Genomic DNA, 25668 nt, shown 5'->3' on the forward strand with positions numbered 1-25668 from the left:
TATTTTTTGAGACAGAGTTTCAAAAGTTAAGGTGCTGAAGCTGGCCTTGAACCTGCAGTCTTCCTACTTGCTGGGACTGCAAGTGTGCACCAACACGCCTGGCAGTGATAATGTTCATGGCATCTGAATATGAGCTCAGCTACAGAAACGTAAGAGTTCTTCAGAAGGACTACATACTCCATGGAACTGTATGATTTTATATGTTCACTTTCTTCCCAATTTGGAGACCTTTAGAAAAGGGAGGCCCAAAGGGTTAAGCCCAGGCTCCTGCCTTCTAGTCCACCTTGTTTTTAACCTTGTTAAATTTTACATATAAATAGTTGGTCAATGTTGATCAAGGCACTGTGACCATCAGCGGGGGCACTTGGAGGCTTATCCTCTTAACTGGGACCTCCCCGGGGTCTCTTTCAAAGTCCCCTGGGAGCAGGTCACGGGTTCCTCCCCCTTCCAGCTGTCCTGAGGATAAATGAGAGAGGCTCAGCTACTTGCTCAGCCCCCACCTCCCCCGGAGCGCCCCAGATGGGTTGCGGCGCCAGCAAGAAGGTGGTCCCAGAGCTTCCCGCGCTGGCCCAGGTCAAGCCAGAGGGTCAAAGCCAAGGCAGCGTGGGAGGTGGGCAGGAGGTGGCGGCTCAGGCAGCTCAGAGCATGCAGGTGGCCCGCTTCCGAGCCAAGTTCGACTCCCGGGTCCTCGCCAGGTAAAGCGCCAGGTGAAGCACCAGGAGGGACTGTCCTAGGATTGGGTTGAGAAAGATAAACTATTGACCAGACTGCCTTAACTTTCAGGTCAGCTTGCCTAAACTTTAGACAGGTTTATTCCAGATTATAGACCTCAGATCTCCCTAAATTCTTTCTCCTTTGAGAAAGGAACATCTTTTTCAAGGGCATCCAAATCATCCTTTTGAATTGTAATCCTCAAGGAAGATTTAGGGCCACTATCTCCCAGTCTCTGTGGGAGGGTGGGAGAAGACTTCAGCAGGAATCAATCAGCAAGCACTGATGGCTGTCATGCCCACAGCGACCTCCAGTACTTCTGCAGTGGCGCTCCTGAAACTTTTCTTGCTTTTTAAAAAATAGAGTTGAGTTGAGTTCACTCTCTCTGCTACTGCAGTCTTGATTACTATTGAGATAGTCTGGAATAGAGGTTTCCCTGCTGTTTTTAGTAAGTGTCCAATACAAGTTCTTCTTGACATCTCTGAGCAAGGAGTACAGAGATGAGGAAAAGGAGAACCAGAGCAGCAGCAAGAAGAGGGAGGGAATTCCTGCCCTTGGAGCTGGAAGGAGCAAGCCTCCCAAGCTCTGTAAGGGGAGTAGCACTGCCACTCATATGCTAGGGCTGGGCCAGCAGACTTGATTTCCAAGTATCTTCTTAAATCCTATAAAGTGAGATTGTAACTAATGGAATAGAATGGGCCTTTGAGTCAGACTCCCAATCCACTAGCACCTCTTGTGTCATGTGCCATTTGGAATGTTCCTTTGCCTTTCTTCTTTCTCAATTTCTGCCTCTGTAAGATGGGAATGATAATATCTATTGCATTGTTGTGAGGATAACTAAACTAATATGTGTAAATCGTGCTGTGCAATGCATAGCACAAGGCCTCATTTAGATAGTAGTGCGATAGTTATTTTATTTCTTTTTTAGTTCTTGAGGTATTAGGTGTTGAGCTCAGGACCTCCCACATGCTGGGGGGAGTACTCTATCACTGAGCCAATCCTTATTTTTGTCTTCATGAAATAATAATTAAGACCTAGCTAGCCCTATGTAGGAAATGAGCAGATTGCAGGTGGATTAGCCTGAGAACTAATTTCCTCAGAGTGTCATGTTGGACATGTCAACCAAGGGAGCCACGGAATTCCCTTTTGCTCTGCAGTGTTTGGAGGACACAGTGATGGGTGACCCAGTGTGCTTCGTCCACACTTGTAGACCTAGAATTATATGCTCAATTCATCAAAGTGAATCCATGCAGAGCCATTCCCAGCTTCCTGGAGAGCTTTACAATGATGAGTGAAGGATCAGTCCAATAGCTACTAAGCTAAGAGAAGAGCCAAACTGGCTGATGTGACTGAACTTTGATCTGAATGGACACAGGCTCTTGCCAACACTGAATTGGTTAAGTGGTACCTCTGGTCACCTACAGTCAGGGAGTCTATTCTACTGGATCTGTTCTTTATTACCACAGTAATTTCCACCCCTTTGAGCGTAAAGGAGGAGTAACATTTTAAAGGATTCCGAGACTAACTCAGAGCCCGTCTTTAACTGATGAAGAGTTGAATCCCAGAAGGTTAAGCGACTTGTCCAAGTTAGTGGCAGAATTGGGAACACAGTTCTCTTTCCTTCCCATTTTGATTCCATTTATCACTCTAGCAGAAAAGAGATGATAGAATGTAAATCTGACTATATTTACTTTCTTTTGGGAGCTCATTATCATTGCTTCATCATACAGGCAGTGATATTACAGTATTATTATTTCCATGTTTTGTTTTGTTGAGGTGCTGGGGATTGAACTCAGGTCCTTGTACATGCCAGGAAAGCCCTCTATTACTGAGATGTATCCCTAGCTCCCCTACTTAATTTTTTTTACCCATTTTCAAAAATTCCCTGCTGTAGCAGCTGAAGTTAAGGTAATATTTTCAATTTACACAATCTGGAATGATGTGAAATTGCACTGTCTATAAAAGTGACTTTGAGGCTGCTTTGTGAGAGGTGGGAATGGATGAGTGAAAGTGGAGGAAATGGAAAGACCTCATAAAAGCATTTTCCTCTGCTTGATTTCATCACCACTTAAAGTTTTCAAAATGTATGTAATGATTCAGGAAAAATATATATTCTGGGAATGAGTCTCTCATTGGACATTTATTGTTGCCCTTCTGTGCTATGTACTACACAAGGTCATAGTCAGAAGTGGTCAAGATCTATGTCCGGCAGGGACTACCAGGCAAAACTGAGGTTGCAGGAATTTGTTACGGAACATGGCACAGGTCGTTAATCAAAGTAAGAATGTTATTTCCACTGCTTTAAATCTTGGCTTGAAGCCTCCTGTTTGCCTCTCTGCCAAATCACTAGCATTTTTCCCCCTAAATATTTTGTATTTAACAGTATTGAACAAAGCTCTTTTTATTTGAGCAAAAGATTATAGTTCCTGAAAAATGGTATTTTGTTTGATAACTAACAATGAATTCTGTGAGCAAATGAGTTTGCTTGCAGTTTTGAGGGTATAGCGATAAATTAGTATTTGCAAAGTGCTTTCATCCACGTTAGAGGTAATGTAAAACTTGATCTGAAAAGCAATAGGATTTGAAATGCCTGTGATTATCTTCGAAATCACACTGAGAAAGTATGTGAATAAAAAAGCAGAGTTGGACAAGGAAGAGGGAGAAAATCTATTTAAGATTACTAAATTGCTATCTGTTTTGATAAGGTAATTGGCCAGAAAATTAAATGCACTGTGTAGAACAAAAGCTGCTTTCTGTAAGCTGGTACAGCCAAATGTCATTTTTACTCAGTAAGCCCAGGAATATAAGGAACAAATAAATAGCAAAAATAAAAATTATAAGAATAAGCTCAGAAAAAGAAATAAGGCCATTTAAAATACATTGATATTTGCATTTGAAACTTTGGTATTGAGTATGTGATTTAAAGAATTGCCTTCTCCCTGGATACATTCCATTCTCTAGCATCCTTCCTTGGGAGAGATTTTCAAAAGAGAGAATACTAAATTATGGTGCAAGTAAGAAAATCTGGGTTCTAGTCCTCATTTAAGCAAAAAAAAATTGACTAACTTGTTTTTCAGATTTCCTCATCTGTATAATGAGGAATTGGGTTAAATATTGCTTCTGCTGGAAAAAAAAAAGTTGGGGGGGGGAGCTTTTAAGTCTAGCACTTTTTCAACATTTCTTCAATAAAGGTAGAAGGCTAAATTGGATAGGATTCTTAAATTTAAGTAGAAGTTTATATATTAAAATGTAAGATCCTTAGCATATAAAATCTGAGCTAACTTCCTGGCCTTTTTGTGAGATACTAGTTGACACATGATTGACATATATCCTGTGTTAAAATTCTCTTTGCTGCTTAGAAATTGCAAATGTAGAAGAACGGGGTGGAGACTGTGGAAAGCTGAGGCTTCAGGGTGGCCTTAACACGACTCCCACCAGACCTCTGAAACCTGCTGTTACAGATAGCTCAGCCAAGTTTACTTTTCTGTATTAAGATCTACTGTGGACGAGGTATGCCTGGGACAAGAGCCCAAAGTCAGGTAACCCAAAGGAACATACTGTTTGCCCCTATGACGGTATTCTCCCTCTATTCAGAACTTAGAAACAAGAGTAAGCTTCTTTTTTATTCTCTCCACCTGATTTGGCTATTACTGGGGAAGAATGATAGAAACAAGTGTTGGAGGAAGGAAAGAAAAGAGTAGAGGGAGGCCCTAAAATTCTTTTAGGAAATTGAAGTGAAGAACATTTAAAGGGGTTAAATTTGAATCCCATCAATTTCAGCTACCATCTGTGAGGCCTAGGGAAGTCTTTTTTTTTTTAAGCTTTAATTTCCTTATCTGAGAAAGGGGGTTTATTATCATGTCACCTACTAGGGTTTCCATAGGGCTGAAATTTAAAACAAAAATTCCTGGCACATAATAAATGGTAGCTATTATTATTAAGACTGTCTTTCTACCAACTAAAGACCCTTTTTTCATTTGCCTCCATTTCAACAAAGGATTTGAAGTAGCTTTCAAAAATAAATATGAGGGCTGGGGATATAGCTCAGTTGGTAGAATGCTTGCCTCGCATGCACAAGGCTCTGGGTTCAATCCCCAGTATCACAATAAATTAATAAATGAATGTGAGCAGTAATAAACAAGGAAATCTGGTGGGGGGGGTATGAGGATTGAAAGATGACATAAAGCCTGGACTTCAATAATTTTGAGACTCATCACTTCAGAGGACAATGGCTTTGGATCTTCTTCCCCAACAGATATGACATCAAGGCCATCATTGGTACAGGCAGCTTCAGCAAGGTTGTCAGGGTGGAGCGGAAGACCACCAAGAAGCCTTTTGCCATTAAGGTGATGGAAACCAGAGTGAACGAAGGGCGGGAAGCGTGTGAGGCTGAGCTCAGTGTCCTGAGGCGAGTTAGCCATCCTTACATTGTCCAGCTTGAGGAGATCTTCGAGGCCCAGGATCGAGTTTACCTGGTGATGGAGCTGGCTACAGGAGGGGAGCTCTTTGATCGACTGGTTGCTCAGGGATCATTTACAGAGCGGGATGCTGTCAGAATCCTCTGCATGGTTGCTGATGGCATTAGGTATTTGCATGCTTTGCGAATAACTCACAGGGACCTAAAGCCTGAAAATCTCTTATACTATCATCCAGGTGCGGAGTCGAAAATTTTAATCACAGATTTTGGTTTAGCACACTCTGGGAACAAAAGTGGTGATTGGACCATGAGGACGCTCTGCGGGACCCCAGAGTACATGGCCCCCGAGATTTTGTTAAGGAAACCTTATACCGGTGCCGTGGATATGTGGGCTCTGGGTGTAATCACATACATTTTACTTAGCGGATCCCTGCCTTTTGATGATGAAAGCCATACGAGACTTTACAGGAAGATTCTGAAAGGCAAATATAATTATACAGGAGAGGTAAGAGAACATTCTTTATGCCTGTTGTGTAGGCCTAGAATAAAGTTTCTTAGACATTTAAGGATGGATGATTCTGTATTGGTGGGAGTGGGAGTCTGGGGGGTGGGATGAGGGGGGAATGGGGGCTGTCCTGTGCACCATCTCTGGCCTCTACTCACTAGTTACCAGTAACTCAACTTCCCCAGTTGTGACATCCAAAGTGTCATTGAAAGTGTTCCTCATTGGGCAAAATTGTCCCTGATTGAGAGCTCTTGGTCTCAAGGAACCAAGGGCCTTGATTGTGAGCTTTATAATTAGCCCTTGAACTGCTAGTATTTCAGATAAGTGAGTTAGTTAAGGTTTTTTCCCTTCCTTCAGTACTGGGGGCCTGATCTGGCAAATAGAGTAATGTGTACCTTAGAATCTCTGCATGGGGCTTAGCTGTTTGGTAAACGGATTTTCTGCCTCAAATCTAGATGATCCAATCTCTTTTTGTGATATAGTGTTTACTCTGGGAAATGTGTAAGCTTCCAGTTTGGGTAAAGCATTTATCCATTGTTTAGACTCAGAACTCTCAGTGCTCATGAATGTGTTCACTTTTAGTTGCTCTGGCCAGGAAAAGAAAGTTGCCAAGGATTGTGTGTGGGGAGCTAAACAAAATACTAAATTCATTTTATGTAGGACAAGTGACCCAACTTATTTTACTTTGAATTTTTCATAAAGAAAAATACTGATACAATGCAATACTGTTGATTATTAAAAATTTTAAAATGTCCACACTCACTAATGACCAAAGAAATGCAATTGAAAACAAAAATATCCTTCTTTTTGTCTTTCAGATTGAAAAATTCTCAATTAATTCTAATCATTGCTGCTAAATGCTACTAAGCTCTCTCATTTATTGCTGGTAGAGGGAGAATTGTCACAGTTTTCCTGGAAAGTTGATTGTATCTAGAAGTATATTAAAAAAAATGTACATATTTTGATTGGTGGCTCCCCTTCTAAGACTCTGAGGAAGTAATCCCAAATGCAGCGAAGTTTTCAGATGTTCATATGAGTTGTATTTACAAATATTATCCTAAGAGAATGTGTGAATAAATTATGGAATATCGATATGATACAGTATTCTAGCTCCTGATTTATGCCTGTTTAAAAATTTTAAGGGCATTGGAAAATGTTCACAATATATGCCAAATGGAAAAAAAGAGCTGGTTTGGGAATTATGGATCATTTTGTTTTCTTTTTTCTGTTTTAAATATTTTATATCCCTGTATTTGTTTTGTGTACAAGTAACATATATTTCTGTTTTGGTTATCTATCTTTGCAACAGTTTGTTGTGCAATAATAGATAACCAAAACATAGGGGCTGAAAGCAATACCAATTTTATCATGGCACATGATTTTGTGGATTGATGGGGCTCATCTTAGGGCAATTTTGCTCCCCATGCTACGGGGTGGGACTGTAGTCATCTGGGGACTGGACTGGAAATATCTGACATCTTGGTCAGGGTGGCTGGAAACCTGGTTCATTATCCTCTCTTGACCTTTCAGGGTGTCATTGTCTGCATGCTGTTTCTCCAGCAGGGCAGCCAGAAAATGGAGTATTCCAAAAGAGAGAGTGGAAGTTGGCAGTTATCTTTAAGGCTGGATGTGGAAATGGCACAGGATCACTTCCACCTCATTCCAAGTGAGAGGAAATCACATGGAGTGTGGCTACTGGATGGTGTCCTCCATTGAGGGGCCATATTTGGACCAGATATCTCAACACATTTTTTTAGTGTGAAAAAATAATGACCATACTCTGTTAAAAGTCTTTTTGTCAGGTTTAATTCAGAGGATTTCTAAGTTTTGTTTTCCCAGAAGCAATCCTGAGAAGAGGATTCATGTGCAAGTGATTTGCTAGGGACAGACTCCCAGGGGGGCAGAGCAGGTGGTGGGGGTAGCAGGACAGGGAAGTGCAGGGGCCCAGGCCACAGAGGGTCCACCTCATTCAGCAGAGAAGTTACATATCAGTGTTGTCCAGAGTCAGAGAGGTAGATTTGCACATGCTTACCTCTCTGCTGCTCAAGTGGGGTTTTGCTGGTGGTAAATTCTCCAGCTTTCTGGGGTACAGGCAAATAAAAGAGTCAAGTGTGCTGGATTTTAGGAGTTAAGCCCTTTAAAGGAGGGCTATGTGCCTACATACAAAAAAGAGGGGCCTGGAGTCCAGATGGAGCACGAACACCTTCTCCACAGTAGAAACCCCAAGGCTCCTCTGTTCCTCTAGGAGATGCCTGTCTGTAGCCCCAGAGTACTGACAGCTGTGAGAGTGTAGCACTTACAATAAGTTATTGTTTATATATTCCCTTGACTGTCTTCCTCATGGTGACCAGGCGCTCATCCGTCAGCCTAGGAGACCATAACAGAAATCACAGTCTGAGTGACATAAACAATAGACATTTACTTCTCATGGTTTTGAAGACTGGGAAGTCCAAGATCAAAGGGCTGGCAAAGTAGTTTCAGTCTGACGCCTCTTCTCCTAGGTTGTAGATGGCTTCTATCTTGCTGTATGCTCCCATGGCCTAGTCCTTGGGTGTTCAGCCTAGTCCTTGGGTGCTCAGAAAGAGCCTTCTGGTGTTCCTTCTTATAAAGGTACTATCAGACCAGGGCTTTACCTTTAATTTAACTTCGTTACTTCTCTCTCTCTCTCTCTCTCTCTCTCTCTCTCTCTCTCTCTCTCTCTCTCTCTCTCTTTTTGGTGGTGCTGAATCCAGGGCCTTGGGCATTTGAGGCAAGCACTCTACCAACTGAGCTATTATTCTCCAGCCCCTAACCTTAGTTACTTCTTTTCAACCTTAATTACTCCCTTAGAGGCCACATCTTTGAACACAGCCACCTTGGGGATCAGAGTTTCAACATACAATTTTTTTGGGTGCAGAAACATTCAGTCCCAAACACCTCAGAGTCATGGTGATAGACCCTAAAAAGTATATCATCATGGTTTTTTTCTTTGTCTGTCATTATATTATTGTCTACTTAGCACTTATTGACAAGCTTATTAATTCCTAATGCACAAATTTATTTAAAAATTAGGGTGACCACCTCATCTGAAAGCTTAGATGTTAGAATAAAGGTCACACTAATCATGTCCACATCTTAATATACTGAACCTGGGAATGTTGTCTTATATGACAAAAGGGAATTTGCAGAAGCGACTAAGTTAAGAGTCTAGAGATGGGGAGATCATCCTGGATTATTTGGGTCCATATAGTAGGTGAAAGTTAGAGGAGAGATAGCTATGGAAAGAGGTGGGAGTGACATACTTTGAAGATGGAGGAAGGGGACATGAATGAAGGAATGAGGGCAGTAATAAGAAACTAGAAAAGGCCAGGAACAATTTTTTTCCCAGAGACTCTATAAGGAATGCAGCTCTCGAAACACCTTAATTTTAGCCTATAAAACCAATTTTGAACTTTTGGTTTACAGATCTCTAAGAAAATTTGCCTTTAAAAGAAAACATCTTTAACTCTATAACAGAAATTTCAGGAATGATGTATTATGTGTATCTGAGTTTCTTCTCTGGAATTCAGGTGGACAAAGTGAATTAAATAGGCTGAGAGCTTCCTGGGATCCATGTTGTATATAGCCCCTATGGTGAAGAAGAGTGATATGTTTAATATAAACATCCAATTTCTTTTTTCTTGGTTCTGTGAATTGAACCCAGGTCCTTGAGCATGCTAGACAAGTGATCTAACCACTAAGCTATATCCCAAGCCTTCTAAATACCAAATATTTTATTAGAAACCCAGTCAATCTATGCATTAGCCCCATTCACATATAAGTAAAAATTAGCTCTAATATTAATATTTTAACTGTTTTGGATTTTAGTATGAAATATGTTCTTTTTCATGAAGTCTCCAGGCCCAACTAGGCTTCACCTCTTACAGGTTCTGCTATCCTGGCCACCAAACCCTTAAGGCACTGCCCTTTGGGGGATACTTAAGGTCTACCCTATAGTACTGTGGGAGCAATGGAAGGGGGACAATCACTGTTTCGGAGACTTGGGTCAGATTCCATTAAGAAGGTGACATTTGTGCTATCTTGGAGGAAAGGTGAGAAGTTTCTTAAAGGGAGGAGATAAACATATTCCAAACAGAACAACATATGGGAAAGCACATAAAAGAGAATAAATTGTCTATTAAATGTAAGAATTTCTGAGCTTGTATGTGTACTCATACGCGTGTATGTACATACATGATTGCTGATGTAAATATTTCACAATGCAGTGCAATAGAATGGTTAGGAACACAATCTGGAACAATACTGGCTAGATTCCACTACCAGCTCTGCCATTTACTAACTGTGCAATTTTGATCATGCTTTTTAACTTCTCTGTATTTCTGTTTCCACATTAAATAGGATGAGAGCTTCCATTACTGTTTGTAAAGCCGTAGGGTTGTGGCAAAGATTAAATGAACGAATAGATGTAAGTACTTAGAATAGTTCCACATGTGTTCCAAGCAGAGTCGGTGCTATTTATGTGTTAGCTATTTCTGTTATTGTTACTATTAACATGGGAAACTGGGGTTGAAAGTTCGCATATAACTCAAGTAAGTTATGAGTTATATTTTTTTAACAGTACAAAACTTATTTACCAAGTGTAACTTTTTTATCTTTTAAATGGAATAGTAAGCAAGGTTTGGTGTTAGAATTTTAATACTAATGATACATTGTAAGCATTCTTGCCAATGAGTTGTCTAAGTGTACTCCCCTATATCACAGTGAATTTTTTTGGGTGGGAAATAATTTAATAGTAAAATGAATCTTACAACTGTATGAACCAGGTATCAAGGATAAACACCTGCACTAAAAACGTGTGTGTGTATCTGTGTGTGTGTGTGTGTGTTTGTGTTTTATATTTATTTAAAAACCCACATGGACATTGATAAAAAATTATCCCCACTTGCTTAGGCTCAGCCATGATCCCTAGAGGAAAGTTTATTGATAGACTCCCTTAGAAGTAACAATTTGATAGATTATGTTCATTTTCACCAGACACAACCCCAATTTCATTTTAGTAGTTATAAAATTTCAGGAAATGTGCTTAATTTGCACTCTGTCACTTCCTTCATTTCTGCTCTGTTACCTTCAAGGGAACACATACAAATCTTCCCTGAAACCCAACCCCAGACAATGAGTATTCTTTGGGCCTGGAGTTGGTTTGCATTGTGTTGTCTGTGCTGATGTTACCTCTGGACTGGGAGGGTGATAAGCAGAGTGGAAGAGAAGCCATGTCATCTGCTTCTTTGATTTTGCTGCACTCTTCACCTTGATATCAACAATGAAATCAGGAGCTGAGGGGAAAAGTTTTACCTGTATAAAAGTGCTAGAGACCTGGGAGTATCTGGATTTGATACTGTGTTTATATTATTTATATCATGGCTTCTGAGAGCCATATTATAGGAATTATTTGTAAAACGTATGTTGGGTATAGAAGAATAAATCAACTGCTGATTTGGAGTTAAGAGGTAACCTGTTTGTTTTGATTACTCTTCTTAGGTTCTTTCCTCGGAGAAAAAATGGAACACTCCTCTTTTCAACTTCTGATGCTTCAAAAAATGATAGGTGCTCAAAAACCTTTAACTCTACTCAATCCTCTTCAATTTCAGCATTTTCCTGGTTGGTAAAGAAGTGGGATCTCTGCCCTCATGGTAGAGCCTCTATACTCATGAAAATGACCTCTTTTTGAGCCCGAGATGGGGTTAATTACCTCTCCATGTTTAAATTATATGTCACCTATAACCTGTAAATGTGAATTCACTTTTTCCAGAGTTTGCAAATGCCCGGGAAAAGGGAACATTTTAAATCTGATATAATTAGTCTAAACTGTGTCTCGGAGCAGTTTCAGCTTTGGCAAAGGTAAAGCACAATTTAAAGTCTGCTTTATAGATGGGGAATAAAGAAAAACATTGAATATCGGTGACATAAAATAATCTATGGAACCTCCTGCTGTTTGAGAAAGAATACTTTTCCCTGAGTTTATTGCCAGTGCAGTCCTGGGGAGTTAATCTGTCCTTTTGGGCACATTGCATAAAATTTGATTTCGAAGCCTTGAGTTAAATACTATGAAGACCAAACACTAATGTTAAAGAAGGAAGGAGAATGCAAGTTAGAGGGTTGTCACCAATAGAAATTTTTACTAAAATTATTATTTTTTTAGGGGACAGATGCTACATTGAAAGGTTTTCATGCAAGGATTTGAATTATAACTTCTTCTTCTTCTTCTTCTTCTTATTATTATTATTTTGGTGCTGGAATCAAACCCAGAGCCTTGCATATGCTAGGCAAGTGCTTTACTACTAAGCCACAACCATAACACCCCCATCTGTTTTTTTTTTAAATAGATATTTGTAGATTTTTTGGAAAATATTTAACTCCATCAATAAAATAAGTACCATATTCATCAATAAACTTTATATTTAGAAAATTGTAACATTAATTGCAACCCTAAAATTCAAAGTTTTGTATTAAGAACTTAAGAGATTGTGGTGTGCGTATCTGTGTTTGTCATGCTTGATCTTAGAAAGATACTTTTAATGATTCTCTGTGGGCATTTCTGAAAAGGAGCTAAGAAATATGAAAGCTTTGACTAGTCACAGGAATATTATTCATTTCTAAAATCAGTTTTTATATGCTTATCAATCTTTTGCATAGACTTCAACCTACTAATTGGCAAAGAACCAGAATCAGATGAGAAAAAGAAGAAGATGGATAAAAGCTCCTGAATCACTTACAAATATTATTTATTACTTGCAAATAAATTAATTAAACCATCTTTGCATGAAAGAAAGTTCTATCTTTATTTTCACATAGTTAATTATCCCAGAACATTTTTTGGGGGGAATGCCCAGGGCCTGACATGCCAGGTGAGTACTCTACCCGCTGGCCTTCACCCCCAGTCAATATTATTTTTTTGAGGGCACCCATTTCCCATGGTAATAATATGTGGAACTAGTCTGGCAAGTATTGGATAATATTCATATTTCATTTCTCTACATATCAGCAAATATATCCACAAGAGCTAAGGAATGAATTAAGTTGTGAAGATTTAGTAGTAACTCATAAAACAATAATAAAAATCAATATAATATTGAATATTTTTATATACTCAATTTGATCCTAGTAGTGCTCTTGTGAAAATGATATTAGGATCCCAATTTTTGGGAGGAAGCTGTCATCTGAGGTTGCAGAGCTGTGTGTGGCTGGGCAGACTGTCTAGTTCAGGCCCACTGACCTCAGTCTCTTGTTTTTTCCTCAATAAAGTGGATTAACAGGCTGAACCCAAGCCAGCCCTAACCCAACCTGAGATTGCTGAAAACAGTCAGACTAAGGTGAATTTTGGAGGCAGTGGGGATGGCTGAGCCTGGGAAGAGAAATTATGAGGAAAGCTTCATTGAATGTTAAAGTGAATGTTGATGTAAACATAGATGAAGGCATTGAATGATGTCATCAGGTGACTCCTGGTCCAGAGTGGGAATTTAATTCACTGTGTGGTCTCCTAATTGTATTTGATCATATATCATTATTAGTTGAAAAAATTTTGAGCATTCTCACTCAGTTGTTATTCATTTGTAGACTATGTGCATGCATAGATATTAGTTTATTTTTTGCCTTATTAAACATAGGCAAAAATAAAATTTGGCATAAGAAGATAAAAAATAAAATAGAAGCTTGTTTTCTTCCTGTACCTGCCCTTTTCTCATGCAATGTGAAACTGACTCATAGATACCGTCTGATTGTTCTTTATGGCTCAGGAATTGTGTAATTTATAACTTGTATTTGAATAATAAGCTTTGGCTGAAGAACTTCTTTTCCAGCACACCAGTTACCTTATTTTTTGAAATTGCTGTTTTTAATGTTCATTCATTTAGGGTCATTTTAAAGAGCTCTCCATATACCTTGATAATGTTTTATATTCTTTCCAGAAAGATTCAGTTTTCCTTGTCCTAAAATGTTCCATTGGAGACATCTAATTTAACTTTCATTTAAATAATCTTGAGCCCAGATAAATGTGTCTGGATCCAGGGCCAAACAGATGTCTAGCCAGAATCAGAGGGCGAGTCCCTGTGTCAGCCCCGGATGTGCTTTGTCTAGACGAGTAACGTGTGCTTTTTATTTCCCCCACATTTTGATATTTGAAAAATATGTTCATTTATTTCATGGCTCCTATTTTTGGAGCAAATATTTCTCATATCTCATTTATCTAAATAAACTAAACCAAAAAAAAACCTTAACAGAATGCTAAGAAATTAGAGTGTGTGATGTCTACCTATCGAGGTTGATTTTTCCTTACACAAGGATAATGGCAATAGATTGGATATATTAAAAAAAATGCACCCACTAGAAATTGTGTTTTAGATACAGAAAATGGGCAATTTTTAAAATGTTTCTCTCTTTGTAGAGGCTGGTTGATACAGAACTTAGTCCCCCCCCCCCCCCCCCAGGTATTTGCTATGTAGTTGGTAGTTAGTTTTTAAAAATTTATTATCATTATTGTGTGTGTGTATGTATGTGTGTGTGTGTGTGTGTGTGTGTGTGTATGTGCTTGTGTTTGTGTTTACTGGGATCAGACCCAAGGTCTCATACTAGGCAATGTGTCACCATCCAGCTACAGCCTCAGCCCTATATGTTGGTAAGTAATGCAGAAAACAAATTTAAGTATGAAAACAAATTTAAGTATGAAAACAATAGCTCATTTGTCCCCATCTTACAAATGTTGCTGTAACTGCTCCTACTGGACTTCAGGTGTATGTAATTTGACATATTGACATATTGACAGAAGGAGTCTGAACCCTCAGGCAGCTGGTTGTGCAGCCCACACTGTGCTGTACCTTTACTCCATGCTGAATTCCATTTGTAGTCAACTGATTGGGAACAAAGAGGGCCCTGTGTGTTTGAGGAAATTCACCACGGCAGGATCCTTTGCTGAATTGCCCTGACTGTTCTTCTCTCTCCAGGCAGTGGAGACAGAGGCATCCTGAGTTTAGAGTAAGTTTTCAAAGGGAGAGAAAAATGGATAATTCCTCAATCCATTTGGCATTCCATTCTAGCTCATTCTCGGAGTCACAGGGACTCTGGGAGATGATCGCAGTGTGATAAACTCTTAACTTATTGATGGGGCTTATCAAAATCACAGCTTTGCCTGGTCCAGTTCTTGTCAACGTGATGTGGGAATGTGGGCTGTGAATGGTAGCATGCTGCACAGATTTCTGAAGAAATTCTCATTTGTTGGTCAGAGAGTTTAGAGGAGAATTTCTGTGTTTGCTTGTTTTTTTTTTTTTTGCTAAAGAAAACTTATTGAGGGTCTCTCCCAAAAGTGACTTTTTAGGTTCATTAATATATTACAGTAACATAGTATTCAAATTGTTTATTTGAAAAAGTGTTTTGGATTTGATAGACATTGATCTGTTCAAGAATATGAATATCGTTGTGTGGGTTTTTATTTATTATCTTTTGCTCATTTATTTTTCTTCCCAGCCTTGGCCAAATATTTCCCACTTGGCAAAGGACTTTATAGACAAACTACTGATTTTGGAGGCTAGTCATCGAATGTCGGCTGGCCAGGCGCTGGACCATCCCTGGGTGATCACTATGGCTGCAGGGGCTTCCATGAACAATCTTCAGAGAGCCATTTCCAGGAACCTCACTCAGAGGACATCTCCCCAGTCTCAGAGTTCAGGATCTGCACAATCTTCTAAGTCACGTTATTCTCACAAATCAAAACACATGTGGACCAAGAGAAGCATAAAGATAGCAGAATCCCCGCTACCGCACTTTTGTAAGCAGATGACTTCTAAAACCATTTTGTCCAATGTTAAACCAGATTCATGAGCTCCATTAATAGCAGTAGCTCAGGAGGGACCATTTCATCATGATTAGGGCACCTTAAAGCTCCAAGGACATGGGAGCATATGGTTACAGAATGCTAAGTTAACAGAATGCTAAGATAACATTGATAACATTGATCCTTAGCTTTAGGTGTTTTTTTTTTTTTTTTGGTCTATAATCCTTCCTATATTTATTTCCTGAAAATATACTTCCGCAAAAAGATAAATTATGCAGGAAAGCTGAGTGTGGTGGTGAGTGCTTGTAATCCCAGCTGCTCTGGAGTCTGATGCAGGAAGATTACAAATTCAAGGCCAGTGTGGGCACCTTAGGGAGACCCTGTCCCAAAATAAAATAAAAAAAGGACTGGGGATGTAGCTTATTGGTAGATCTCTTGCCTAACATGTGTGAGGCCCTGAGATCAATTCCTAGCATGCGTGTGTGTGTGTGCACACAAACACACAGATACTCACACGCACACACAGCATTGATTTTTTTTTGATCTATTAGTGGCATTTATAGAAATTTGTCCTACATATATTGCATTCTTGCAAAAGTATATAAAATATTGCTATTTATACAAACAGAAACTATAAGTAAATGCCTTTCAAAAGGGCAGCTTGAAGTGTGTTACATCTTAGCAAAGGGCTATCATTTATGCAGCTATTGAAAATGATATGGCAGACTTACTGTCATTTTGTATGATATGTTATTGTGTTAAATGAAGAAGCAAGGTGTTGATGGCTATTTCAGTATGACCTTGGTGTGACACAAATGTGTTCAGAGGTTTGAAAAATTGGGAAGAGCCTGATAAAGATAGCGATTGTTCTGAGAAAGGAATAGGAAGTTATGGGTAGGAGGGAAAGGTTTACTTTTCATTTCACACATATTCCTGCCTTAAAAAATTTTTAATTGATGTATTTGCTCCAAGTCTGTAGTAAAAAGGAAATCCAATTAAAACTGCAAGTGGAAGAAGGGAAATGATTGAAAAGAGAAGCTTGAATTAGCAGCTCTACAGGAATTGGTGAATGACTAATCAGATATGAAAACTGGTTCTTATTAATTGGATATTTTATATATTTGCTACTTAAGATTTTCAGAATAAAAATATCAATAAAAATTCATAACCATATTAGTTTCTGATTCTTAAATACTTAGAAAACAGTTTTAAAAAATGAAAAAAAGTTTTTTTAACATGAAACTATTTTATCCTAACATTTATTGACCATTTATTCTGTGCCAAAAACCATGCAAAGATCTTTAACATAATTTATTTTATTTGCTCTTTATAACATATCTACGAGGTAAGTGTTATTCTTAACTTGGTTTGATACATGAAGCTCAGAGATGTGAAGTAACTTATTCAAGATCACCAATAGGTAAATAATAGATCTTGAATCAGAAACTTGGACCTTGTTCTTTAACCTCTATGTTGGATCATTCCCAAGAAATAAGAATGCAAAAAGTAGGTTATGATGCCTCAGATAATTTTTTTTAATACTGCCACAAAGAACAAATGGTGTACAATATTTTGCAAAGTTATGGTGTAGATATTGGTAGTTCCCTTGGAGAATTGACTTTTCTATCTTTTGCCTGTGTAGGTGGCCTTGAGGTGCTTTTCCATCAACAACAGTCTTAACTCTTACCAATTCCACCTGCAGCCTTCCTCAAGTCCAGAGGTAGGACTTGGTTATTGCTTGGGCAACAGAGGCATGTCTAGGAGAGGTAGGCCTGGGCTGGGAAGATGGGTCAAGCCTCAGATACCTGCAATGGCAGGGAGCTAGAAACCCAGGGAGGCTGTCTGGAATAGATGGGACCAGGAGAAATCCAGACAAGCAGTCAAGAAAAGAAGGGTCAATGTTGTGGTTTGGATCTGGAATGGACCCGGTTTATGTGTTGAAGACTCGGTGACCAGTGCAGCAATGTCTAGAGGTGGGGCTTTGGGGAAGTGAATGGATCATGAGGACTCTGACCTCATCAGTGGATTAATCCATTTATAGCTGATTGAATGATGGGAGGTAGTGAAAACTACAGGCAGGTGGGACATAGTTGGGGGAAATAGGTCACTGCCATGAGCTCAGCAGCTCTCCTCTGCCACTTGCACCACTTGCACCTCACAGCCATAGCAACAGAGCTGTCGGACCACGGACTGAAACCTCTGAAATTCTGAGCTAAGATAAACCTTTCCTTGTTTAGATTGTTTACATCAGGTATTTTAGTCCCAAAGATGAAAAGCTAATACTGAGAAACTCAGGTAGAGGGAGAAAATAAAATGTCAGAGCTTCCTCATAGACTTGGCACTAAGCCAGGATCCTGAGAGTGCCTGTTTACATGGTAATGTAAATTCTCAGAGAGCCTGCAGGATGGAAGGATTCAGAGGTGGACAGTGGCTTCTGACTCTTTTAAGTTCTTCAGGGCAGAGACCAGGTCTTACCTTTGAAAGCTCAGAACCTGGTAGCCCACACACAGCAGGCACACAGTGTTTGACAATTTCTTGAGGACTGTTTTCCATATTCCCTTTACCTCATGGTGTCCCCTGCTTGGCCATTAAGTTCCCATTGAAGATCTTCTTAAATGGCTTGACCATGTGTTGTGTTTGGGTGAGTGAAATGGGAGAAGGTGTGTGATAATAAGGGCAGTGCAGAGATGCCTGGCAAAATCTATGCTGGGAATTTTCATTAGTAGGAAAATAATTCTTCTGTTTCCTGTTGAGAACTTGCTGAATCCTCATTAATGGTGCCCCTGACCTTGAAGGTTTTTGAATGGAGGACTATGGTTGAATAATTAGTTCTCTTCTCTCCAACTTTTGTGAAGTTCTTATAAAGCAACTCGGTTTGTTTTTAATAGTTTCTCTGATAAGTTTGTAGTTCTTTTACAGGCTTAGTTTCTTGTTAGGCTGATTTGATGTGACAGGGATAGTTTATTACCTGGGGTGATAGTCTCTCTATTCTTTTCTCGGTACCCCAAACAAAACACACTAACAAGAAAAGTCAGCCAGCCAACAAAACATATCACATTTCTAAGTTTTGTTTTTGAATAAAAATATTTTGACAATGCCAGTTACTGGACATATCACTTGGTACTGAGAAATCCTGAGGGAGAAACATAAACTAGCACTTGTTCATGTTTTGACCTTATTCTGCCATCCTCTGGTAGCATTAGGTATTGCAATCAATCCATTTTCTATATATTTGGATCTTATTTGTTGACATCAACAGATTAATATAAATAGAGTGAAAAGAACACCCAGGTTATTTTATAACACATTCAATCTCACATTTATTTTTAAAGTTTCTTCTCTCATTACTTTAATGAACCACTACTATTTTTTTTCTAGTACAAAATATAAGTTTCTCCTGAACAATAATATTAACTAGACTTTTATCACAGTCTCATATACATTTAGGTTTTTGTCTTGTAATATTATTTGTCATGCATGAGTTCTCTTATCTTAGTATTTTTCTTCTCACCTTTTTCCTGTCTCCTGGATTCTGTGGTAGCTCATTATCATCTTTGTTTGGAACATTTTAAAAATGTCCAAAAGATCTAATTTTCACAATGCACGAAGAATGTTGATGACTGTACTTTGAGGAATTCCATGTTTGACATTATCTAAATAACAGAAATAAAGTTCACATTAATTATATTTAGTCATCTTTTCATACTAGCATACATCATTACCATTGTTCATTAACCACATAACTATGGGATGCTGAACAGTCTTTGAAGTATGTAAAATTCTGGAAAGTTAAAATGTTTAGGCTAAAGTATAAATGCCTTCAATTTAATATGGCCAATAGTTACTCTTTGTGTTTGGGATTTTGTTTTTTAAAAACTATGTCATAGAAACTTTACTTTTAAAAAGACATTTTAAGCAAAATTTAAATTCACAAAGAAAGGTTCCAAAATTTAAAACATGAATCTGTGAAAGTATGAATTTCTTGAGACCTAAGATAGTGTATTAGTTTCCAGAGCTGCTGTAACAAATTTCCTTAAACTGGGTGGCTACAAACAACAGAATTAAACTCTCATGGTGGTATCACTATGTCGGGTTCCTTCAGGAGGCTCTTAGGGAGAACCGTTCCCTCTGTCTTTCCTTCTGGTGGTCGCTGGCAATTCTTGCCATTCTTTTATTTGTGGCCTCCATCCCACCCCTGATTTCTGCCTCATTTTTTGCTTGACCTTTCCTCTGTGTGTCCCTGTCTTCTCCTGTTCAATCTTTTCTAAGGATACACTCTTCATTGGATTTCAGGATGATATCATCTCTTTATCCTTATCTTAATTATATTTGGGAAAAACCCTTATACCAAATAAGGTCACAGGATCTGCTTGGACATATCTTTTAGGAATCTGTATGCAAATTATTACAGGTGGCAATTAGCACCCATGGGGGAGAGAATAGTGGTATCCTCCCTGAACAATGTTTTCCTAAATCATTGTCTTTCTTGTTGCCCCTGGGCTGGGCTTTGGGAATCCACTTTCAGTATTTCATGAAATGGTGCTTTGAGTATTAACTAATAGATTTGTTTGGAACCATGTTCTGCATAATTCTTCCAATTCTGTAAAGTTAAATAAGCTTGCAGTTTCACTTCAGAAAAAGAGAGAATTTCATTTGTCTCTTAGAAATAATTATTTCAAAGGACCAGATAATTTAGTTTTTATTCCTTTATTCACATATTTTCCCATTTTAGAGGTTGTAGGTGCTTTATATAAGTACAGATAAAAATCAATTTGATGGAATGGAAGAGCTCAGGAAAAAAATAAAATAAAAATAGAAGGGATAGGAAACACCTAGAAGGCAAGATTATTATCTAGACATTCAAAATGAAAATTAAAAGGTTAAAAAAATGTATGTTGTTGATGGTAACTTGCTAAGAATAAGCTGGATATTTGAGTACTACTACTACTAGGGGGGAAAAAACAGTTTCTAGCAGATCATTTAGAGGAATAAGTAGTACATGCCTTGAAGTATCTATAACATTAAAGCAAATTAACGTCAATTTGTTGTAACGGAGAGCGAGCCTTTCATGCAATATTCCAAAAATAGTGTTTCTTGCCATGTTTTGGTTTGCAGCACACAGTGGTGGTTCAGGCTGTGCTGGTGACCAGTACCTTGAAGGTGGCTGCCCAGCAATGCTAGCTCTGGGCACAGTCATCTGCTTTAGCTGGCTGACAGCCATGCTGAACAGAAGCTGCGTCCTCTCCATGCGGAGGTAGGGCGAGGGCACATTTTTGGAGGCCGCCAGGATTTTCTCCAGAAATTGGAGCCTGCTGCAGTGCCCCAGAGAAAGGCAAACAAGGTCACCCAAACTTCCCAGTAAATATCATGGATAATTTATATTTGAAAAATCTTAAAGTGTCTGTGTCAAAATACTTCCATTGCAAAAAACCCCCCAAATAATCAGAATTTCACAGATTGTCCTTTCTTGTAAATAAACCAGTGTATTACTATTCCTAGGGAAATGGAATAAATCAACACGTAGAGTACCAATACTTTTGTATTATTTATAAATTGGAGATCATCTGACAAAAATGACAACTTTGGTTTTAAAATACGTCACTTACCCATCTGCAGGCATCAGATAGTAGGTTCATTTGTCTATTAAAAACACACCTAAGGGCTGGGGCAGAACTCAGTGGTAGAGCATGTGTGTATGTGTGTAGCATGTATGAGGACGTGGGTGTAATCCCCAGGACCAAGGGGGGCGGGGAAAACAAACCTAGCTTATGGCAGCGAAGGTTCATAAAAATACATTTTAAAACAGTCACTATCTTAGCGCAGTGGCACATGCCTGTAATCTCAGAGGCTTGGGAGGCTGAGACAGGAGAATCTCAAGTTCAAAGCCAGCCTCAACAACTGCGAGGCACTAAGCAACTCAGTGAGACGCTGTCTCTAAGTAAAATACATACAAACAAAGATGTTGTGTCCGCCGAAAACTAAAAAAATAAATATATAAAAAAAAATAAAATAAAATACAAAATAGGGCTGGGGATGTGGCTCAGTGGTGAGTGCCCCTGAGTTCAATCCCCAGTACTCAGGAAAAAATATTATTTTAAATGGAATTTCTTAGCAATTATTAACACATTTTCTTGATAAAATAAGAAATCTAGCTCCAGAGAGAATCTCCTCTCCTTGGCCAAGAAAAAATTTCTGTTTCATCAAAAGAGCAAGGAACTGTTCATTGGGCCCCTTTGCTTCAGCCAGACCAGAGAAAAGCCAGTTTCTTTTGCTTCCCATGGTAGTGGGAAGGATGGGATGGGGGGAAGGACTGTGATGTTGGATATTTGACCTGCACATCTCCTGCCCTCTCCAGCATTTAAAAAGTGGGGTAGAGTCTACAGCGGGAAGGGTGTTGAGGCTGCTTTGTGCCTCCAGGAGATTAGCCGACGGGCGCAGTTGGATCATTCTCCTCTGGATGGGGAGGGAGGCAAGAGTTCTGCTTGTTCTTATAAACCATCTAAAGCTGGATTCATGCCCCAGGCGGTGTTCCTGGTACCAGCCTGGTGTGGCAGCTCTGATCCTAGTTTAGAGCCACTTCAGAAGAGCCCTGCTTCACTGGATGCCAGGGCTGGCGATGAGCCTCAGTGCTGGACAGCTTGTGTTAGCATCACTTCAGTGTGAAGAACATCCCCTGCCGTCATCAATGCCATCTTCCCGTACCCTGTGTCTGTTAGGGACAAGCAGCAGAGTGAGAAGAGGGAGGATGGGGTGGGAGAGAGTGCTTCATGGCCCTTTGTGGAGAGACCCGTGTTCACAAGAAAAGGAGAAAACAGGACATGGCCACTTCTCAGCAGACACTCCACTCATGACAGCAACCAAGGGACTCTTCTTCCCCATCAGGCACTAATCCAAAACAAAGCCTCCTTCCAGAGTGGCTGTGAGTCACAGCTTGGGTTTGAGGGTTTCACTAATCCAGGCTCCAGCCAGGACAGGGGACCTGGCACTGGCAACTGTCCCAGGGATGGGCGGTCTCCATCTGCATTTCCAGAAGAAACAGGAGACACAGTGACCGAGGAGACTGCTCTGTCTGCTCCCAGGCAGGAAAGCTAGGGAGGACAGTCACAGCTTGGAAATGTGACTGTGCACAAATGCCAGATGCCAAGTGCTCTGTGTACAAAAGCCAGCTGCAGAAAACAGTGTTCTTAGTGGAAAGAAGTGTGTTGCCCCAGTGAGATTTGTCTTCCATGAAAGGTTAGTGTTCTGGAACAAGTGTTTTCATATTCACATATCAGTGATGGTGAACATGGGGCCTTCTTCCTAAAAAGTATCAGTGGCTGCTGGATAGAAAAAAGGAGAAAAGAGTAAAGTTAGACCAGGCCTGGCTCTTCAGAGTTCCTACCCACTTGCCAGGTGAGGTGGCTCACGCCTATATTCCAAGCTACTTCGGAGGCTGAGGCTGGAGGATCCCAAGGTAGAGAGGCCAGCCTCAGCAACATAGGCAGACCTTGTCTCAAAATAACATTTCAAAAAAAGGGCTGGAGATGAAATTCTGTGGTAGAGTGCTGGGCTAGGATGTGCCATTGAAATATACACACGTATGTGAGGGATCTTTTAAAGCTTTGACAATCATTAAAAACAGAGGAGGAATGAATCTCATTTAGAAGCATCTAACCACAATGTTGCAAAGTATTAAGCAAGGTTTTTAATAATAATATAAATAATCATATTAGTCATTAAATATATATTTTAATGAAATCAAATTTTTAAAAATTTTTTTTTAGTTGTTGATGGAACTTTATTTATTTGCTTATTTATATGTGGTGCTGGGAATTGAACCCAATGCCTCACACGTATGAGGGAAATGCTGTACCACTGAGCTACAAATCCAGGCCCTGAAATAAAATTTATTGTTAAATATTTTATCACTAATAAATATAATTTAAAATTATTTAAAATAATTATTTAAAATAATAATAATAATATAATAATAATAATCAGTTTAAAAGTTTAAATAAAAGTTACTTAAAAAGAAGTGTTCATCTTCCCTTATGAAATTTCTAATTTAGTATTATTTTCCTAAGTTATTTGTTAATATAGTGGCATATGTGTATAATTTTAAAATACAGGAACATATTTACTGATAAAGACTAGTTAAGAAAGTTTAGAGACCATTCATAAAAGCTATCAAAAGACTATTTTTAATGATCTGCAAACTCAGATAAGTTATTGATGTTAAAAGTCCTCAGTTCTCGAGAGCCTTCAGAATGGGAGAAAATCTTTACCACCAGCACCTCAGAGCATTAATCTCCAGGATATACAAAGAACTAAAAAAACTTAACACCAAAGAAAAAACAGATAACAAATCAATAAAATAGGCTAAGGAATTGAACAGTCACTTCACAGAATAAGAAATATGAATGGTCGAAAAATATAAAAAAAATGTTCAACATCTCAAGCAACTGGAGAAATTCAAATCAAAACTACATTGAGATTCCATCTCACCCTAGTCTCTATGGCAATTATCAAGAATAAAAGTAACAATGAATGTTGGCAAGGATGTAGGAAAAAAGGTTCACTTATTCATTGCTGGTGGGGTGCAAATTTGTTCAACCATTCTGGAAAGCAGTATGGAGATTACTTAGAAAACTTGGAATAGAACTACCATTTGACCCAGTTTTATATCCAAAGGACTTAAAATCAGCAGAGCAGCTCAATTCACAATAGCCAAGCTGTGGAACCAACATAGATAGCCTACAACAGATGAATGGACAAAGCAAATATGCTATACATACATAATGAAATATTACTCAGCTTTAAAAAAGAATGAAATTATGGCATTTTCCAGCAAATGGATGGAACTGGAGAGTATCATGCTACATGAAATAAGTCTGTCTCAAAAAAACCCAAAGGCAGAATGTTCTTTCTAATATGTGGATGCTAACCCACAACAAGGGAGAGGAAGATTAGAAGGTTACTGGACTACATAAAGGGAAGTGAAAGAAAAGGAGCGGGGAATTGGAATAGAAAAGACAGTAGAATGAATTGGACATAACTTTCCTATTTTTATATATGAATACACAACCAATGTAGCTCCACATCATATACAACCACAATAATGGGATCTTAATTGGGACAAGTTATACTTATTCTATGTATGTATAATATATGAAAATACACCCTACTGTCATGTATATCTAGAAAGAACAAATAAAAAAGTTAAAATCCCAAGTTTTGCTTTGATCTCAGGAACATACCTTCAGCTGAGTCTGTCCACAGAGCAAAGTAGAAACAGGACAATCAAATTATGAAATATCTGGTTATTCCTAACAGATTTACCCACAGGGTGTTTTGGCACATACTTGTGGCCTATACCCCAGCCTGTAATTTATTCAGAAGAGGAAACCAAAAAATGGCATCATTTCCTGTACAAAGTCTAATGAGCCAATGGTTCATAACTTTAGAAAAGATTTGCTTTTTTTTTTTTAATAGGAAAGACCACCTCTTGTTGCAGAGAGAAGGAATATAGTTACACATATTTAAAAAAAAATTTTAGTTATAGTTGGACACAATACCTTTATTGTATTTGTTTTATTTTTATGTGGTTCTGAGTATTGAACCCAGTACCTCGCACGTGCCAGGTGAGCGTGCCACCGTGAAGCCACAACCCCAGCCCAGTTACACATCTTATAAAGACAATCAGACCAGGGTGGTAGCCTAAGTAGTTCTGAGAGTAGAATGTTCACATTGTTAGTCAAATCCTTAGCTATTTTTCAGTCTTCCCCTATATAAAAGTTACTGTTATTTACAAAATTTTTCTAAAATTAACCTTAATCTTTAAGAATGAAATAGTTATGCTTACCCAGTTCTATTTTAAATCCTCGATGGATCATAGTAGCTTTTCTAAGTAATGGTAAATATTATACTTTCAGAAGTTATGCCAACTCTAAAATTTGCTTCGGTGAATATTTCCATCTTAAATGTGCAAGAGGAACACGGGAAGCCAGATGCAGCCTACGGGAATCAGTGATCAGGACACGCAGATGCTTTACCTTTTTCCTGAGGAGCAGGTGGGACAGAGCGGTCCAGGTCACGTGTGGCTCCTCTGGAGGATCAGAAGTCACCATCACTCCCACCCATAGGCTCTTTCTTCTGGCCCATCCGAGGCCCCCACCATGAATGCAAGATGAGGTTCAGGAAAGAGTGGAGGATATTGCCTCACATGTCACTTAGTCAAACTATAGCAGCAGCAGC

At 39.0% G+C, this 25668-nt stretch overlaps 1 protein-coding gene across 1 annotated transcript; it reads left to right on the forward strand.

The window, feature by feature from the left end:
• Positions 1-519: 519 nt before the first annotated feature.
• On the forward strand, positions 520-15482 carry Pskh2 (protein serine kinase H2). The gene is made up of 3 exons (XM_027946751.1): positions 520-695; positions 4967-5633; positions 15129-15482. The coding sequence occupies exons 1-3, from the start codon at positions 520-522 to the stop codon at positions 15480-15482; spliced, it is 1197 nt and encodes a 398-aa protein (XP_027802552.1).
• Positions 15483-25668: the final 10186 nt, after the last annotated feature.

The sequence above is a fragment of the Marmota flaviventris genome, chromosome 15 (assembly GCF_047511675.1).
Source record: "Marmota flaviventris isolate mMarFla1 chromosome 15, mMarFla1.hap1, whole genome shotgun sequence".
NCBI lineage: Eukaryota > Metazoa > Chordata > Mammalia > Rodentia > Sciuridae > Marmota > Marmota flaviventris.